The sequence below is a fragment of the Podarcis gaigeae genome, assembly GCF_964106915.1.
Source record: "Podarcis gaigeae genome assembly, chromosome: 17".
Lineage (NCBI taxonomy): Eukaryota > Metazoa > Chordata > Lepidosauria > Squamata > Lacertidae > Podarcis > Podarcis gaigeae.
Window position 1 is genome coordinate 133,141 of NC_139694.1, and position 12,210 is coordinate 145,350.

The following is a 12,210-nucleotide window of genomic DNA, read 5'->3' on the forward strand; positions in this document are numbered from 1 at the left end:
TCTTTGGTACCATTATCGTATTACCATTTCCCCTTAGCCTTGCACAGATTTTTGCACGGGTAGATGTCAGCATCACATTGACCTTGCAGTGCAAAATGTTTCACAAGCATAAGCCTTAAAACAGCAGCTTCCACAGAGTGAGTTAAAAGTGCACAGCTTTGCCCTTTCCCTGACTATGAGCAGCTGCTCAAACCCTGAAGATGCATCCCAAGTGGAGAAGCACTGCCATATCCCCAGAGTTCATCCCTTGTGGGAATGAGAAAATGACATGCTTGTTCAGTTGTTTGGGATCCAGGAATAACAGCAGGCAACTTTTTCTCACAATTACTAAAGGATGCACCCAGGGAGTTGGCTCTTCTGCCTTTCAGCAGTGCCCAGTGCGGTTAGTCTGCCTAGCTCCTCTTTCAACCTTTTTCTTACGGCTAGGGGCACATTTCTTGAGACAGGAATGGTAGGTGTGTAACCCTTTTCTCTGTGGTGTTTGCTGTCTTAATCAGGTTTAGGTCTCAGCATGCTTTTAACCCTATGATGGGCACTGGTGGCACGGTTACAAGCTGCGCTTCCATGGCATTGCCCTTGTGTTTAATTACTAGTTCACACATGCCCTTGTCTGGAATGGGGGTTATCTTCAAAGTTTTTGAATTAAACTTCTTGTACTCTAAATAGAGGGGCTTGACTTGCATATTGTAACTTCATTGTGTGGCCTCGTGTCTTCCTTAAATGTTACCGTGTCGAGGGAAATGATCTGGCCTTGTGATGTTTCATCCTCTTGCAGCTTGCCAGTGCAGAAATCTTCCCCACCCTCACCTGTGCAGTTGCTAACTTCACCATGCAGAGCATGAACTCTCCGTTGGTGATACTGCGTCTTATGGCTTCAATTGCAGACCCTTGAAAATAGTGCAGCTGCTTGCATATGTTGCAACGTATGCTGGGCACTTCAGCCACATTCGGTGCACAGCTTTTTCCTGTTTTCTTCCTTGTGTCTTGCTCCAGTTGCTTGCTTCCACTTGGAGCTCTCAGTTTTGTTTGGTTTCTGCGTGGACTTGTGGGGTGGTGCTTTCCAAATTCCTAGGACTTCTCTGGGGTCCTGCCTGCCTTTTAATGTTTGCATTCCCTGCACTGTTGCTTCAGCTGTTTTGCAAATTCTGAATGCCTTTTCTAATGCGGGATCATGATTTTCCAGCAGCCTTTTCTGGATGCTGTTGTCTTGGATTCCCAATACATACTAGCTGCTCTCTCAGGCAGGTTTCAGTTAACTCTCCATAATTGCATGTTTCCTTAGCAGGCTGAGAACAGCCACAAAAGCCTCAACCGTTTCTCTCTCTCCAGTCTCATTTCGAATGTATAATGTTCAAAGGTATCATTCCTTTTAGGGAGGCAGTTTTCCTCAAAACTTTCCTGCGCCAACTTGTAGTTAAGTTTTTTTCAGTGGCAGAACGTTGTAAGCCATTGCATAGATACGTTGCTTCTTTGTCCACTACATTGAGAAAGAAAGGCGCTGTCTTCTGACTGTCATCATCCATTTCTGTTTTTACCCAGCATCACATAGAAGTCAAAGGCTTGTTTAAAACGTTGCCAGCCTTCTGCTTCATTGCTGGAGAGGCTCAGTATAGTTGGTAGTCCTAAATCAACATTCTTACTTTCCTTGACTTCTCTTCTAACCAGACAGGTTTTTCTGGAGACACCCCACTCCTGCTACCGTTTTCTTAGATGCACCTATAAAGTCTGATACCAGATTTCTTCAATATAATGTTGTTTCGTTTATTTAACTATCGGGGGGGGGGTCATGTCACAATTTACCTTCTCATGGTTCTGTTCTGGGTGCCTCTCACACAGCTCCCACCTACAGTCTCCCTTCACCCCACCCACCTGCCCCTAAATATAACAGACCTCTTAAAAGGGACATTGCCACACTTGCTTTTAATGGCACTGAAACTCAGTTATATGAAGTGGCTGCCTCAGTTTGACTTCTTTTAGACCTGGCTAGGGGGGAAAGGGCTTGTGTGTTGCATTAGAGATATTATCCTATAGAATTGTAGAGTTGGAAGGGACCCTGAGGGTCATCTAGTCTAGGAATATGCAGCTGCCCCATATGGGAATCAAACCTGCAACCTTGGCGTTAACCGCACCTTGCTCTGACCAACTGAGCTATCCCTGTTGCTTTTAGCAACAGAAATTAGTCTGGAAATTAGCATGGAAAGAGAGGGCTAATGTGTCCCTTCTGTGGCATTAATAACCCACAGTAAAACCCAGACTCATTTAATCTGGTCAGTAGCCAAATAACTTTGGGAGCCCCTTTCTCACTGTTTCATTCATTAGCTGAACGCCTTTGCAAGCTTTTCTCTCTGCTGAGATGGTTTCCATTCTTTGCTGCCTCTTGGTAGTGTTTGCTCATAGAAGTGAATGCCTGTGTGGGAAGAGAAGGGTGTGTACATGCGCTAGCGTTGGGTGGGGGGCGGTTCCCATTCCTTTATGGCTCGTAACATGCAGCCGGCGAAGCTGAGTTACAAAGGGTGGTGCTTCTCCTTGATGTGGGCAGGAAGGTTTAAGCAATGCAGCCCCAGGGGGCTGTTTCAGGCATGTACTCATTCTGCAAATGATTGTGACCTTTCTGGTTTTCTTGTTGGTGCCATCCATGTAATTAAGGTCTGCTCCTCCTTGCCTTTCAGCTGCTGCCTCTCTTTAGTGGGCAAAGGAGCAAGTAAAAAAGGAAGGGGGTTAGAAAACCCGAAGCCTCGTTGGACCCAGCCAATGATGCTTCTTTTGTATGTAGATGGTTCAGCAAAAAAAGGAACACAAAGAACTTACGTATTTCTCCTTAGTTGACAGCCACAAGATGGTTATATGCATGCAAGTAGAGATTACAAATAACACCAACAATAAATGAATGGAGTGGGGTGAAATGGGACATTTCTTTAATGGCCAAATTGAGCCATTTTATCAGGGGTGGGGGGAGAGAGCAACAGTATATTTTTGATAAAACTTGAAACCCATTTACTTCGAGAATGAAAGGAGAAATAGAAATTATTTTAAATGATACTATTTTGAGAAACAATAATATTTGTAATGGAATAGCTTGGTAACGGTGTCTGTTTTATAAGATGTTAAATTAATAAAGAAGTAAAATCATTGCATGTGTTAGGAGTTTAAGATACTGGAATAATACATACAAATATGTATATACTATGGGCTGTGACCCCATTTGCTTCTCTTGCCAGCCACACCATCCCATCAAAAGAAAGTATTTCTTTACACATAGTTCATAGTTGAACTATGGAATTTGCTCCTGTAGGGGACAATGATGGCCACCAACTTATTTGGCTTTAAAAGAGGATTGGAGAAGCCCATGGAGGAGAGGGATCTCAGTGGTTACGAGCTGGGATGGGATGTTCTGCCTGCACAGCTGGAGGCAATAGTTCTTCTGAATACCAGTTGCTGGAAACCACAGACAGGAGAGTGTTCTCATGCTCAGATTTCTGACAGGTGTCTCCTAGGTCACTGTGAGAACAGCATGCTGGACTAGATAGATGGGCCATTGAGCTGAGCCAGCAGACTCTTCTTACCCCCCTGGCCAACCCCTTCCCTTTGCACCTGCCTAACCCACCATATTTCCATTGCTCACCTGAGCTGCTTACCTGCCCACATCTCTGTCCTCTGGTTCCCTCCTCCTTACCTTGCCTGGGCTGCTTGCCTGGGTAGCCTGCACAGTCGCATCTCCATCCTCCAGACCCCTCCTCCTTGCCTCGCCTACCACCCTGATCACCTACCTGCGTCTCCCTCCTTCAGATTGCTCTGCCTCACCCAGACTTCTTGCCTGATCCGCTTGCTTGCTTGCTTCGCACATCCTCTGGCTCCCTCCACTCCTCACCTGTGCCGCCTTCATGTTCGTCCTCCAGATACCCTCTCCTCTCCTCTCCTCACCTGGGCTGCCCTCCCAATGGACCAGCAGCTCCCCATACTGTAGTCCCTTCCAACTCTACTGTTGGAGGATTCTATTATTTTATCATCCAGTATCACCTGTCTGTGGCCAAGCAAACTGCAGCATCATTATATCCTTATAGTTTTATTAGAGAGAAAGCTCTCATAGTACCGGTAATTAATGTAGAATACAGTGGTGCCCCGCAAGACGAACACCTCACAAGACGGAAAACCCACTAGACGAAAGGGTTTTCCGTTTTGGAGGCGCTTCGCAAAACAAATTTCCCTATGGGCTTGCTTCGCAAGACGAAAATGTCTTGCGAGTTCCTGCGGGGTTTTTCCCCCCTTGCCCCCCTTTTCCTAAGCCGCTTATCAGCTGATCCGCTGATAAGCCGCTTAACAGCTGATCACTAAAAGCCGCCAATAGCGCTAATCCGCTAAGGTGTCAATGGGCTTGCTTCGCAAGACGAAAAAACCGCTATACGAAGAGCCTCACGGAACGGATTAATTTCGTCTTGTGAGGCACCACTGTAGATAATATATGTATCAATACAATAAAAATAAAAAGCAACCAATACAAAAATATTAGGACTTATTAAGTTGCAAATGGTGTTACCAAGCTTTGTTATCAATACTTGTATAAACAAATGATTTGATTTGCCTCTGAAGTTTTAAAATAAAGGAAAAGGGAGAACTATGAGCCAAAATAGATGGTGGTGAAAGACCACCAGTAATAATAAAATTATTATTACTTGATCTCTCGGTAATTATAGCTTAAAACAGCTGCAAGTAATCCACCTCCCTGCCCCCAAATTAGGTTGGTGTTGAGCTGCTAGGAGAGGGAAGGTTTAACCCATGGGTAGGCAAAGTAAGGCCCGGGGGCCAGATCCGGCCCAATCGCCTTCTCAATCCGGCCCGCGGACAGTCCGGGAATCAGCATGTTTTTACAGGAGTAGAATGTGTCCTTTTATTTAAAATGCATCTCTGGGTTATTTGTGGGGCCTGCCTGGTGTTTTTACATGAGTAGAATGTGTCTTTTATATAAAATTCATCTCTGGGTTATTTGTGGGGCATAGGATTTCATTCTTCTTTTTTCAAAATATAGTCTGGCCCCCCACAAGGTCTGAGGGACAGTGGACCGGCCCCCTGCTGAAAAAGTTTGCTGACCCCTGGTTTAACCTTTCTCCTGAACACTTTTCCTGATTTAAATCATACGTGATACCTATATGTAGCTCCTCTGGGAAACACATAATTTTTGATCAGGGAAATTGTAGTGTACTTATGTGTAGGGGGAAGGGTTAAAAAGAAAATTTCCCCTGCTACTGCAGCCCCACCCAAACCCTCCCACTAACGTACAGAGAGAATTTCTTAAAAGTTTTAAAACAGCGGCGACAACACAGCGCTGTCCTCTAATTACAATAAGCTGGATAAAAACCAGTGTTGGAGGAAGCTTATGAGAAGCATTACAGACGGGTATTTTGCTCGTACACTCAACAGCATTGCAGTTACATGGTGGGGGGTGGAATATGGTTCTTGGAAGGCTGAGTCTTTCTTTTTTTCTTTCTTTTTAAACATTTTTATTTCATTTTAATACATCACATACAAAAAAGAAATATTGAAATAAACAAAGGCTCTTTCACTGAACCAGTTTGGTGGTGAAAAATTGAAAGGCACAATAGTGGCTCTTCAGACACAATGCATAAACAAGTTAAAAACAGCAGCTTTATTTTCCTGGCACTATAATGAGTAGACCTGAGGTGACCTAGGCAGCTTTCGCCAACCTTGGGTCCCCAGATTTTGCTCCCATCATCCCTGACCACTGGTCCTGCTGGCTAGGGATGATAGGCATTGTAATCTAACAGCAGAAAGTCTTTATGTGAGTTAGGGTTAAAATGAAGGCTTTCCTTGGGTTTGTGCTTGCCAAAATACAGAGAGACTATGGAAGTTGTTCTCATATATTGTGGTTTTCATGAACTACATTTTTGATATATATATATTTCTTCCCATTTCTCTTTCCAGTATCCAGCGTGCTGCTTTAGTCGTTCTGGAAAATTACCACAGAGACTTTTCTGTCTACAACCCGCTGTTGCTAACAGCTTCCAAAGCACGTGCCGAGAAGCACATGGCGGGTCTGAAGGTCTACAATGTTGATGGTAGGTTGAGAGAGGGCAGATTAATTGGTGGTGATGACTGGAGGCTGCTCTATGTCCTTTCCCCCTTTTGCTTGCCTTGACCTGGACTGCCATCCCACCCCTTCCCTTGCCTCTCTTATGGTCCAGGGTTGAAGCTTTCAGCTTATTTTTCTCATGCTGAGAGATAGATTTTGGATGATGGACACAGAGCATCATTACCCCTCCTTGAGGATAATTGAGCCCCCTCCCCCCAAAGACTGCCTGGTGCTGCCTATAGATGTCCACACATTGGCATGACTATCTGGAGGGAAGAGCTATTCACACATAGGCTTCTACCTGCAAAATAGCGCACCAATGCGTAGACCTCTGTAGCTGAGACTGGACAGCATGCCCAGAGACGTGCAAAGTCTCCAGTAATCATCTGGTGCTCCTATCACATGAGTAATGAATGATGAGGGTCTTGTATTTCTCCGCCTTGCCCAAATGCAATGTTTCCAGGTGGGGACCCTTGACCAAAAAGTGTTAAACAGCTCAGAGTCACCTGAGCACTTAATTTCATGGTACACATTTCTCTCTCTCCCTGTCCCGTCTCAACATTAACACTCACCTCCTTGATACCATAAGACAGATTTGGGGGAAGCCATGGCCCTTCAGATGCTGTTAGACTAATAATTCCCATCGCCCTTGGCCACTTGCCACGCTGGCTGGCGTTGATGGTAGTTGAGTCAAACAATGTCTGTAGGGCACCAAATCAGCTACTTCTGCTCCAAGAGGTGGCTATAGGCAAGCTCGTTTCCCTTAAAGATGCTGGTGAACTTCTCCACACTTGGACTTGGTGAAGAATGTGGAGCTTGCCTTAGAGCAACATCTGAATCGGAGATGAAATCGTTTCCTTTGTCCCACCAGCCACCGGCCCCAAACCCCCTCTCCCTTTCCGAAGAAGCAGTTGTGGAAACAGCTGGTGCACAGGGAAAGGGGGGCCTTTCCCCATTCCCTCCTCTCACTTCTTCACTCTTGGGTGCTAGGTGTTAAGACCAGGGAACTATGGGTGCTCCAGCAAGCTTGGGAGACTTGCCCATCTTCCATTCCCCTCTCTTGCCTTAATTTTGCTTTTTGTTTTTATTTTCCAGCTCAATCATAGCCATCATTTCTAGGCTTGCAAAAGGGAACCTTTTGACCAGGTGTTGACTAGCCTATAGGCAATATTCACACACCCCCGTAATTTCTAGTGCCCCCCCAGGCCCGCAACAACTTGACTTCTTTTTATTTTGTGTGTGTGTGCCAAGCAGCAGGGGACATTGTTGAGCAAAGTGGTTTCGACCCCTCCATCAAGACCAGCACAGTGATGTGGGGGGGGGGGTGCATGCCTGTCTGCAGGTCCCCCCGCCACTCTGCTGAGTGTGTGTATGTCTCTGCCTGCCTTCATGCCTTCCTGTCTGTACACCCCCTGCCCCTGCTGCGTGGAAGTGAATGTGTGGACATCTGCCTGTGCATATGGGTGGTGAGTGTGTGCTGGTCACACCCACCGCTGGCATGCAGACCTTGGATGCATGGTCAGTGGGGTCCTCGAACGGTTAGCCAACGCACCTTTGACCTCTTTCCCCCTTCTCTCTGGAGTGAAAATGAGACACTCCCATAAAAAACTGGGCAAATCCAGGACTCTTGCGTAGCTTCTCTCTCCACCCCCAAGCAAATGCAAGGAGCAAACAACAGTTCCTGTCTTTGGCATTCAGTATGAGACCAGAAGTACTTTCTCCAGATTAATGAGATGAGTTCATTTCTTACATCTCTGCCCTCAGCAGTTTGCTAGTCAAGGAAACTTACACGGCCATTTTGACCTTTGAAAAGCATACTGTTCTTTTAGTTTACAGAATGTCTACTTTTTATGTACTTCTGCACCTTGCTTCTTTTGTTAAAAATGAGATGATGGTGCTCATATAATGATAAACATTCTGTGGGTGCCGGCACAAAATGGCTGCACGGGCAGCAAAAGAAGAGGTGTCAGGACTCTGTACCACTGAGTACTGTCGCAAAAAGCCCTGCTTCTTCTGTATGGCCAGGGAGCCTTCTCAGTACATGGAAAACATGATCTTATTTTGGGGTGGGTCCATTTTGCTTGCAAACTAATTGGTGCATACCAACCAGAGCTCGCTCTCCAAAGGGGTCTGTCCCTCCTATCACCTCCCCCACCCCAATGGGGAGATGTGAAAGCTCCCAGGACAAAAACAGCTTGTAATGCCCCCTTCCCTATTTAGGATGAGAGCCAAACTATAGATGTGATGGAAGACCTGGACACATTTGGGGAGGGACCATAGCCCCCCCCCCCCCGAGAGCTGGACAGCACATTCCTTGCATACAGAGTATCTTGGGTTCAGGCCCTGGCATTAAAAAGAAAAAGGATTCCAAGGCTTGGAATAGTCCTTGGAGAGCCTTGACGGTTGGAGCAGACAAGTAGAAAAACCCAGGGGCCTAGGGCAGCATCCCATGTCCTGCTTGTCTGGTAGGCGCCATCTTGCTTTACTGTGCCTGTTTCTGCCTAAAAAATCTTTCACCGGTTTTGAGAAGTTTATTTTATTTTGTCTGGCACTGCTTCGCTTTGTTTTTTGTCCGTCTCATGTCACTTGATGTTCTTATTTTCTGTCTTTGTTTTTTTCCTTTTGAATCTCTCCCCTCCCTCCCTCCCATTTCCCCTTTCACACTCCCTCTTTCTTGTCGCTGAATTGCCATGTGCTCCAGCTGCCCTTGTGGCCAAACTGAAAATGCATTTAGCAGATGGTAAGTAGCATCTTTGGTGTATGTGTCCTCTGTCTAAGTGTATTCACCCAGTTCCGGTTCTGTGTTGCTGCTGTATCTTCCTGTAAAAGTTGGTTATACGGAGGTTACATCTTAAGTTCCCTTTCCCGGTTTACATTTTGTTCTGCTGATTTCAGTACATCAGGAAAAAAACATCCCTTTACTGCACTTCTGCACCCCAAGGGAATATTTGTGGTCGGAAAGTATTTTTCCATTTAGGAATAAGGGGGGAAATGAAAGGTGGTGTTCGGTTATCACCGTTGTTGGCAAGCTGACGGGCTTTTCTTTCTTAATTCTCAGTCTTTCTGCTCTCTTTCAAGGGCCAGATAACAGTGCAGCTGGGCAGTCCAGGGCCATGATAGCTGCTGCAGCTCACCGCAGAGACTCCAGTCACAATGAGCTCTATTACGAAGAAGCAGACCACGAGCGCAGGGTCCGAAAACGTCGAGCAAGGCAAGAATTTTATCTGCAGGCCAACCACGGGAGATGATACAATTCTTCCTTAGTCTGGAATGGGAGTGGGGATGATACAGCGTTCCTATTTATTTATTAAATTTTTATACCACCCTTCATCAAAAGATCTCAGGGCGGTTCACAGAAGAAAATACAAGATAAAACTTAAGTAAATAATTACAACAAAGCAATAACGCCTTCCCCCTTCCCACAGATACATTTAAAAGGCTGTAGGATATTAATCAGCCAAAGGCCTGGTTGGATAGGAACGCTTTTGCCTGGCACCTAAAAATATATAATGAAGGAGGCGAACCCTCCTGAGGAGAGCGTTCCACAAATGGGGAGCCACTACAGAAAAGGCCCGTTCTCATGTTGCCACCCTCCTAACCTCGCATGGAAGACACACACAAAGAAGGGCCTCGGATGATGAATGCAGAGTCCGGGATGGTTTATGTGGGGAGAAGCAGTCCTTGAGAAACTGCAGTCCTGAGCCGTTCAAGGCTTTTATAGCTCAAAATCAACACTTTGAATTGGGCCTGGAAACTAATTGGTAGCTAGTGCAGTCGGGCCAGGATTGGTGTGCTATGCTCAAGCCACTTATTCCCATCCCAATAGATGTGTGCTGCACCCTGAACTGGGGAAGATAAAGGAGAGAGACCTGTGCCAAGCAAGATGAAAGGGCAAAAGCCATTGCCTGTCTAGAGAGGCAACTGAGACTAGAGTGGAGTGCATGGCTCAGCACAGCTGGCTGGCTGGGGAATGACAACACACACCCGAGTTTCCCAGGCTTAGGCAAAAAGGAATGCCTTTCCTGGCGGACTGGACTCACAACTTCTCCGATACATCTCCAAAATGTAGCCAATGTGCTGCAAAGCAAGAACAGAGGGATGGAACAGGGTTGGGGTTAGACATAGTTCCTAGCTAAAGTGGAGGTAGTAGGATGGGCTATCTTCCCAGAGCATTCAGATTTCTCTCTGGGGGCTTGTCTAACAACCTCATTAGCCAATGCAGGCTACTGTGGTGTAGTGGTTCAGAGCGGTGGATTCGTAACCTGGGGAACCGGGTTCGCGTCTCCGCTCCTCCACCTGCAGCTGCTGGGTGACCTTGGGCCAGTCACACTTCTCTGAAGTCTCTCAGCCCCGCTCACCTCACAGAGTGTTTGTTGTGGGGGAGGAAGGGAAAGGAGAATGTTAGCCGCTTTGAGACTCCTTCGGGTAGTGATAAAGCGGGCTATCAGATCCAAACTCCTCCTCCTCCCCCTCCTCCCCCTCCTCCTCCTCTTCTTCTTCTTCTTCTTCTACTTCTCCTTCTCCTTCTCCTTCTCCTTCTCCTTCTCCTTCTCCTTCTCCTTCTCCTTCTCCTTCTCCTTCTATTGCAGTTTGCCATGTCCTTGTTAACCCTCCTGCTTTTTGCAACCCAGGACAAGCGTGCAGTGGCCCACCAAGGGCTTAAATCACAGCTAATGGGCTGTGTTTGGCCTGGCTGATCACAAGTACTGCGTGTCTTACTCTCAGTAAATCCTTCCCATTTTTTGACGTGCTCACTGCCCCTTCCTACAACTATTCAGGTGTTTCTAGCAGCACATTCAACCTTGCTAAGAGCTTGTGTGAAAGCTCTTGGCTGAAAGAGTGGAGCTATGTTTAACTGTCAGGTCTGCCTCTAACTAGATGGCCTCAGGCTGTCTCTCTTAGACCTTACCCTAGTCTACTACAGTTGCACCTCAGAAGTCGAACGGAATCCGTTCTGGAAGTCCGCTCGACTTCCAAAACGTTCAGAAACCAAGGCACAACTCCCATTGGCTGCAGGAAGCTCCGGGAGCCACATCAGACTTTGGGGTTCTAAAGAATGTTGCAGACCGGAACACTGACTTCTGCGTTTGGGGCGTTTGGGAGGCAAAACGTTTGACTCGCAAGGCGTTCGACTTCTGAGGTTGACTGTATGGGTTTTTATAAGGCTTACAACACAGTAATGCGTTCACAGCACTTTGAACACAAAGCTGTCGGAGAGCGTTAAGTGTTCTTCAGTTGTTTGTGATAACCAACCTGTCTTTGCTGCATACATGTCATTCACTCACAAAATGAAGAGTCCAAGTACCACAGGATACTACAACCCCACAAGGAACTTGGGGTCCATCTCCTCCACAGAGGCTCTAGAAATGAAATCCTGCTATTGCCAACCTCAGGTTGTTCTTTAAAAGGCAGGATCTGCCTTGAGATGCATACTATGAAGCTACCTGATGGTGAAATTATTTTCTATCACAAGAATATATATTTAACCATGTGCATTGTGCTGGGAAATGAAAAGGTTGGGGATTCTAGAGCAGGAGGGCATTCGCAGAGGAGGCCAATCATCAGGGCCTTTAGTGCTTCAAATTGGTACCAAAGCATTAAACTTCAACATTTGTGCCAAAGAGAATTGGGATTGGGAGGATCCTGTTCTCTCAGCCGTTGTTTCATGCAGCTGCCTGGTATCATGGAGCTGAGTCACTTGCTTTTTGGAAATACAGCATCATTGCAACCAGGGAGGTAACAGAGCGAGTAGATCTTGATCCGTCTTTAGTTTATATCTATGCCTCAGTTTATACGCTCAGCCAGGGTGACAAAGATACTGCCTGTAGAGGATAATGAAGCAGAGCCCATCCTTTTGCCACACGGACAATATGTATGTAGCAAGCCACCCACCACAGTCTTTTCCCAACTCAGTTAATTGTGTGAACTGGGACTGTGCACTTGTGTCAAGAGTTCATGCCGGAGGCCTCTGCGTAGGGGAGGAGAAGGGCTTGCCCCAGTCCTCCACCAACTGTGCTGTTTTCAGTGCCAAATCCTGCTGAACATTTACTGACTATCAGGAACTGACATTCCTTCTCAGACCCATTAACTAGCTCCCCCTCTAGAAGGCCACAAGTTCCTTCTGC

The 12,210-nt window shown here is 46.4% G+C and overlaps 1 protein-coding gene across 16 annotated transcripts in view; it reads left to right on the top strand.

The window, feature by feature from the left end:
- Positions 1–12,210, top strand: part of VANGL1 (VANGL planar cell polarity protein 1) — a 62,397-nt gene that overhangs the window by 44,087 nt on the left and 6,100 nt on the right. For 9 of the 16 annotated variants that reach the window (XM_083719214.1, XM_083719208.1, XM_083719207.1 and 6 more), the window contains 3 exons: positions 5,938–6,071; positions 8,787–8,825; positions 9,164–9,296. In XM_083719214.1, coding sequence (XP_083575340.1) covers positions 5,938–6,071; positions 8,787–8,825; positions 9,164–9,296 — 306 coding nt within the window. The remainder of the gene's footprint in view (positions 1–5,937; positions 6,072–8,786; positions 8,826–9,163; positions 9,297–12,210) is intronic. The other 7 variants (XM_083719204.1, XM_083719206.1, XM_083719201.1 and 4 more) reach the window with 1 other exon arrangement.